Source organism: Equus caballus, chromosome 27 (assembly GCF_041296265.1).
Source record: "Equus caballus isolate H_3958 breed thoroughbred chromosome 27, TB-T2T, whole genome shotgun sequence".
Lineage (NCBI taxonomy): Eukaryota > Metazoa > Chordata > Mammalia > Perissodactyla > Equidae > Equus > Equus caballus.
This window is the reverse complement of record NC_091710.1, coordinates 50,569,641-50,577,321: the sequence shown is the minus strand read 5'-3', so window position 1 is coordinate 50,577,321 and position 7,681 is coordinate 50,569,641. Positions and strand designations below refer to the sequence as shown.

The following is a 7,681-nucleotide window of genomic DNA, read 5'->3' as shown; positions in this document are numbered from 1 at the left end:
CTCAAAAAATTAAAAATAGAACTACCAGTTAATCCAGCAATTCCACTTCTGGGTATATAGCCAAAGGAAATGAAAACAGGAGTTTGAAGAGATATCTGCACTCATGTGTTTATTGCAGTAATATTCATAAAAGCCAAGATATGGAAACAACCTAAGTGTCTGTCAACAGATGAATAAAGAAGATGTTATATATATATATATACACAATGGAATACTATTCAGCCACGAGAAAAAATGAAATCTTGGTGTTTGCAACAACATGGATGGATCCTGAGGACATCATGCTAAGTGAGATGTCAGATAGAGAAAAAGACAAATACTGTATGATACGTTATATGTGGGACCTGAAAAACCCAAACTCGTAAAAACAGAGTAGAATGGTGGTTATTAGGAGCTGGCAGCTGGGGTAATTGAGGAGATATTTTTAAAGGTACAAACTTGCAGCTGGTAAATAAATTCTGGAGATCTAATGGAGAGCAGAATCATTATAGTCAATAATACTATATTATATACTCCGAAGTTTCTAAGAAACTAGATTTTAATTGTTCCCACCACAAAAAAGAAGTGATAATTGTGTGACCAAATACAGGTCTTAGCTAACACTACAGTAGTAATAATATTGTGGTATATAAATGTATCAAATCAACCTATTTTATTTCTTTTTTCTTTTGGTGAGGAAGATTGCTCCTGAGCTAACATCTGTGCTAATCTTCCTCTATTTTTTATGGGAGGCTGCCACAGCATGGCTTGATCTGCAGCACTAGGTCTGTGCCCAGGATCCAAACCTGTGAACCTCAGGCTGCCGAAGTCGAGCACGTGAACTTAACCACTACGCCACCGGGCCAGCCCACCGTTATACATTTTAAACTTACACATGTTATTTGTTAATTATATCTCAATTATTGAAAATAAATTAAGTAATCAAATAAACACATTAGTTAAAAAACAGGAACATGATCAAAAGTAGTCAAAATAGAAGACATACAAGTATACAAAATTTTTCCAAGATAAAGCTAATATCACATATGAAAGTTTATAAATTAAAAAATAAATGAACTTAGATAAATGTGTCATTAAGCCGTTGATCAGTTGGTAAATGAGCTTTAGATGGATTGGTTTCATGTCAGTGGATTCTTGGCCAAAGCATGTTCTCAGGCTCTGAGGCCTTTGTTTCTGTCTGGGGGAAGGTGAGAGTGTGGGGAACCTCTTTAAGCTGTAAGCATACAATCTTTCGTCAGTCGATGGTAATGCTGGAAATAGTGTGCTCTTCATCTCTGATCTTTTAACTCTCTTGATCTCACTATCCTTGTCATGTGGAACAGTTACACAACAGATTAATAACCCATGAGAAAATGTTAGTTTTCGTGTGAACTAAATATATTTACCTTTCAGACGCCATTAAGAACATTGTACATATGGGACATTAGCCTCTCTCTTAAGGAATAACTTAAAAATACAGCTTCTTTTTGAAAAAATAGTCCTCAGGCAATTCTCTTATCCTTATTGTGGAAAAGAGTGTATTGTGCAAGAGTTCCCTTGCGGGTCAGAGGACTTTTGGCAATAAGGACTTTACGCTCGCATGACCTTACTTCTTGGCCCCTCTTGAAGATGCTTGGCCAAACATACTGACCTCTGGGTAATTGGAGAGCCCACAGGAAAAGTAAAGGGTTAGCTATCTGGTTTCCTATAACTAGGTTAATTTGTCACCAAATTTAGTGACTTCAGGGTTTGGAAATATTCCAACGGAAGCTGTTTTCTTTTCTCACTTGTTAAGCTTCACTGACCAAAAGGAACCTCGGTACCCCAGAAGCAAATAAAAGACCCTGTGTTCCACTATCCCTGATCACAAGCCTCTCTATTGGGCATTCAACTATGAGACTCCATTCCCTTCTTTCTGTTCTCCTCTTCTTTGTGACTATGATACCAAAAGGTAAGATGGTAATTAATTGTAGAGGTAGCTTTCTTAGGAGGCCTACTGGGAGGTTCAACTATACTGTGGCCCACTTACCTCAAACCCTAACGCACAGCCTCAGGGATTCACAAGTCCAATACGATCATCTTCCTTAGAACTGACGAGGCCAAAACTGCAAGGCAGGACAAAAATTTCCATCAACAGAAAACAAGATCCGAGAGCTCCATGAGTAGACAATGGGCTCACATAGAGAGATAAGTGGAGACTTTGACAAGTGTCTTAAGGCTTAGCATATAATTCAAATAGTTTTACCAGGGCCCCAATCTCCAAAAAGTGAGAGTGCAAATGGCACCTATTAGTCAGACTCGGTTAGTGAAAGGAAGTATGCAGAGTCTGTTGATGAGGAATATTTGTGAAGGATAGAAGATAGGCACGGAACACAAAGTTCAACCAAAAAGGATTGTATCAGATTATAAAAAACCAATAGGGGAGCAGGGGAATTTGGAAAAAGCATAAACAGTGGAATGAAGCTTCAATAGCAAAAGTTTTAGCATAAGGGAAAATATAAAGGAAGCATTTTGAAAATCTGAGTTACATCCTTAGGATCCTTGATTAAGAAATTTGAATATTAAAACATAGAATCAAAGGAAAAAGGGAATGTGATCCTCTTTAGGCTGGTTCATCCAGATCCTTGTAAGAACTGATAAAATTCTTTTCTCCACAATTAACAGCAGTATGTTCACACCCCTCACAACAATGTCTGTGATCATTGAACATAGATTGTCTGGATAACTCTCTCTCTTTCTTGGTTCATCTCTAAGATTCTTTTAAGTACAATCAAAGATATTCACTTGTTTGATCTTTGCCTAATCTGTGGATATCCTGCGATCTACCTGGCATACAGTTGTCTCCTCTTGAAGGAATAATTCTCATTTGGTTCTCAATTCTGTTCAGAAGGAGATGCAGCTGTGGGGAGACACGCTTGTAGTGACATCTAAAGTAAAATTATGTCATGATAATGACTTAAAATTAGAAGGCAATTTAACAGATAATTCTTTAATTTTACAGATAAGAGAATCCAGGTCTACATAAAAGAATATGAGTCTACTAAGGCCATAGAGGTGGTAGCAACACTGCGGTTCAATCCAAATATCTTTAATCTGGGTCAGTGTTGTTTCCATTAGTCTCTAGGAGTGAGTATGCCCATAATGTGGTAACCCTGATTTCTGTCAGGCTTTTTACTTCAAAATCTCCTAATTAGATACTGAGGGACCTAAGATTTTCAAGTTTCCTCTTTTTGAAGACGCAATGTCTCTAAAACATCTTACTTCACTTACCTCCAAATTCTTTCCCTTCAGTGTTTGAGGTAGGCATGTTGAATCTCCTGAATGTTCTAGTATTATTGTCGGACTATTAATGCTAATCTTTAGATTTTCCTGATATGTGTTCCTTAAAATCAGATAAATGTCTACAAAATCTCAGATAGCTGAAAGGGCTTGCCCCAAGATAATTATGTCTGCATGGTTGATGAGTGAATTTATTTTGTTCATGCTTTCCCTCCACCACCTAAGTTAAATTCAGCTCAACATAAATGACTGTTTCCATTCACACATAGCCCATGTTATGACCCTGGTCTTTTTTTAAAAAAGGTTAAGAAGAGATAGATCTCCTGGAATTAAAGGTCTAGTTAAAACCCACCATTATAGTGGCCAAAGGGATATGGCAATGGTTCAATCTTAGGGTGGGAAGCAAATTGAGAAAGGCTGACCTAAGCAAAGGCCAGAAATAACTGATGGGAAAATAGGATTCTAGGAAATCTAGGCCTAAGGTTTAGAGAAGCGAATATAGTAATGACAAGACCGTATACCCACAAATACAATAATACATCCAAGAGTAGGGACCAGAAAGTCAAAACTAGGCTGAAACCATGAGATTTTAGAAGGAATAAGAGAGGAAAAATAGGAGGGGGGGAGGGGATCAAAGCATACTTAACTGCATTCAGTAGTAACAAATATTTACTAAGTTACTAAGCATCTGTTATTTTATGAAAATAGTGTTAAATACTCAGGATACAATGGAAACAAAAAAAGGAGTGTCTTCCCACAACATCTAAGACAGATGTTAGTCAAATGATTACACAAATTAATATATAATTATAAATTTTAATAATGCAACGAAGAGGAACAGAGTATTATGAGTTCCTATAGCCTGTGGTCATTGTCTACTTGCAATGCAAGGACTTCCTTGAGACATGCCTTTTGAGCCAAAAACTGAAAGATAAGTGTTAGTTAATGAATCCCTTGCAAGGAGCACTCAACACCCCTGGCAGAGGAAGATGCCAAAATGCAATGTCCTTGCTTCAGAAGACAGCACAGTGTGTTCAAGGAACTGCAAGAAGGCCACTTAATGAGAGAACTAGTTTGTAGTAGAAAATGCACCAAGTATTTCACGGGATTATGCCAGAGTAAAAGTTGTATGGCACCAATACTAAGTCTGTAGGGGGCACTTTAAGAACAAGGAAGGCAAGACAATCCAACTTCATACATGGAAATAATCACTACTAGTGTCTAGATCCCCCTGGGGTTTTTGGTTTACACACACAAACGAGGATTATCTGTGGTTTCTAGGCAGCCTACATGTGTGGCAGATTTCCTTGACAGATCTTTCCCTTTCTTTCACTATTTCCACTGTTCTTTCTTCAGTCTCTCTTCCTGGTTCCACCATAGAAGGAGTTTCAAGTTTACAGTATCTTCCTTCTTTTCTAATCCTGAGATAATCATCTTTTAAGATAAATACATGGAATTAGGCCTGAAAATAGGTAGAGGGTATAAATAACAAGCATAAGGAATAAGGAAATCAAAATTCCTAACTTTATCTTGTGATACAAGATGAAGTGAGCATCTAAATTGTTTCTTTTCCCAATAGCAATTATTAAATATCTATCCTTTCTCCCACTGCCATATGATATAATCATTATCACATATTAATATCATATAAATTCTGAAATCCATGAGATCCCTTTTATTCTATTGCTCTTATATCTATTATTATGCCAATAACTCTGAAAATAAATGTCAATATGTAAGAAGAAATGCCCTTCATCATGAACCAGGTAATTTAATATTATCTTCTTCACTTGAACTAGTGCCTGAGCACAAAGACATGTCATAGCCATTGTCGAAAGGGAGATTAGAACTCTCTGGCTGCCTGTCAGATAAAACCTCCTTAAATTAAGCCTCATGTTTAGCAGAGAGCACATCACTGGTGGGATGAACGGCTCTGATCCTTTTGATTTGAGCAAGAGGCATCTTCCAAGTAGAGAGAATGGCACCATCCTAGACCATGTTCTGCATCAGGAAACTGAACTTTCTAGTGTAGAGGGTGACAGGACTAGTCTGCTGAGGAGAGGTTAGGTGTCTTGTCCTCAGCTGCAGAATCACACATTCCATGTCGCACTGCGTGGATGCCTATAAGTTCATATACAGAGACCTCCTTGACATCAGACTCTGCTTTACACTTATATCTTGCTCAGTCCTGAGAACTCTAGATTTTAGCTTTATAAGAAAACCTGAAAATCTCACCAGATGTTATATTAAGTGCATAGATGAAGTTATCAGGGGAGAGACCAACAGCTAGCAACAGGGTGAGCATGAAGCTATGCTGCTGAGCCTGTACTCAGTGTAGAAAATGCAGTTGAGCCAGTGCCTTCCACAACTGGTTAGTGAGAACTTCACCTCTATCCCTCAAAGACACTTTATCTTCCAGAATTGGCAAATCAGAGGTAGTACCACAAGGTACTCTCCAACACCCCATGGTGCCATTCTCTTGTTGCACAGAGACCCTGAGTTTATGGATGGCTAGCTGAAGAGCAGGGTGTACCACCAGATTGTACCAGGTTGGATCTTACAGCAAGGGCAGAACACAAGCTTGCACAGGTTCTGAAAATTCAGTTACAAAAGGCTGCATTGGTTTTCAGGTTATGAATATTTTTCTACAGAATGGAAAGACAATCATGAGAGCCTAGTTTAAATACAAAAAAAAAAAAAAAAAGATTCGGGGCCAAAAAGTGGTCAAGCTGTTAGTCAGGATGTAGAAGTTAGGGATCAAAGAAGCCAGTCTGGATTAGTATGTTACAGGACAGTAAAGATGAAATGAGATACAGGTGGGTTAATAGGATGGATCAGAAACTAATTTCTATTAATGAACACGAACAGAAGTGTCTCTGTTATGTAGCATCCGCCATGATCCACAGGGAAGGGAATGAACCTAGATGTGCTAGAAAGGCTAAAGGAAGGATTTTGAGACTATAGAAAACTACTCTATTGGAGCACACAGTTATGTGCTTCTCAGCAGCCAAATGAATTAGGAAAACATGGATATGTTTTAAGGAAAAATACTTTTCAGCTCTGAGAGAAATTCTCTCTGTGTATATACATATCAGAGGCATTGAACGACATGGAAAATGTATTTCTTGCATTGTTCTGAAATGGGGAAATTAGGTCTGATGGAATCTAAGGGATTGATAAATTTTCTATAAAAGGAGATGAAGATGAAAACATGTGCCACATGATCAGGATGCTGTAAGCACGGATGGGGAGGTCAGCACAGATGGGAAGGTGGAAGGACGGATACTACCTTTGAAACAGAGTTTCTTATTGAAGGTATGGGTGGCATTTGGAGCAGGACAACTCACTAGCTGGAAAATTTAACAACCCTATGCCTTACCCAGTAAATACCAGGACACCTCCCTAGTCATGGGACAATAAATTACCCCACACATTTCCAAAGGTACTGCCCCAGAAGAGGACAACTCTCTAAAGGCTTCTAGAAATCAGCCCTCCCTCGCCAAGATGTGTATAGTCCCACACTCTTAGCCCCTCTCCCCCAAAAAGACACTTCTTTTGCGTAAGCATCTGATCCTTTCATATAAGTAATATCATCTCTTCTATCCCGAAGCCATCCTTCTGTAAGTTTATTGCTTTATGTGCATTATCAGTAATTTGATGGTGAATTAACGATGTTGTTAAATCTCTTCCTGTGCAGCAAGAACTGGCGTAATTCCGGGACAAAAACAATGTGTTTTTTTGAAAGGGATATGCAAAGATGGAGGATGTACCAGCACAGATGACACCATCGGTGTATGTAGCGAAGAAAAAAAATGTTGTAGAAAGTGGTGGGTATTTCTGCCCTATCCAACGCCGGCTCCCAAAGCAAAATCTCCTTAGATGGGAGCAAACCTATAAGCCCTTCAAAGTTCAGAACACATGGACAAATGTTGCAGATTCCTGTTTAACTTGTCTTTCTCCCTTGACTGGAAATAAATATGCTAATTTGACATGCTCTTATCCCTGGGGAATTTCTTCTTGATGTACATGCAAGAACTACAAGACTAAACTAAATAATAGAGGAATCTCATACCCTAAAGATATTTATATAAAATATGACTTACTAAAAAAAGAGATAATTTTAAATATGTAAAATAATAAAGGTATGAACTAGCAGTAAAGAGTATTTGATTATCTAAAGTGGAATATCAACATTCTTCCTCATTTGATTCTGAACAAATATCCCTTTCATTACTACTACTAATATATATTTTATATATATATATATAAAATATATCATAGTAGAGACCTATGTGGGAAATGTAGGTTCAGGACTGTCAATCACGTGGTCTTGCTAACACTGCCCCTGAGCATTAGGCACACTCCCAGCCCAGTCATGCCAACAACGAACTGAGGCTGGTCTCCCCTCTACCTCACACTGGCC

General features: G+C 38.2%; 1 protein-coding gene across 1 annotated transcript; it reads left to right on the top strand.

Moving 5' to 3' along the window:
* The first annotated feature begins 1,770 nt into the window (after positions 1-1,770).
* On the top strand, positions 1,771-7,247 carry LOC111770912 (beta-defensin 130B-like). The gene is made up of 2 exons (XM_023630591.2): positions 1,771-1,930; positions 6,956-7,247. The coding sequence occupies exons 1-2, from the start codon at positions 1,873-1,875 to the stop codon at positions 7,135-7,137; spliced, it is 240 nt and encodes a 79-aa protein (XP_023486359.1). The 5' UTR covers positions 1,771-1,872; the 3' UTR covers positions 7,138-7,247.
* The last annotated feature ends 434 nt before the right edge of the window (positions 7,248-7,681 follow it).

Bases quoted from the DNA above. Each gene is read 5' to 3' on its own strand.
- LOC111770912 (XM_023630591.2), top strand. From the start codon at position 1,873: ATGAGACTCCATTCCCTTCTTTCTGTTCTCCTCTTCTTTGTGACTATG. The intron at 1,931-6,955 runs GTAAGATGGTAA...CTTCCTGTGCAG, and splicing joins TGTGACTATGATACCAAAAG to CAAGAACTGGCGTAATTCCG.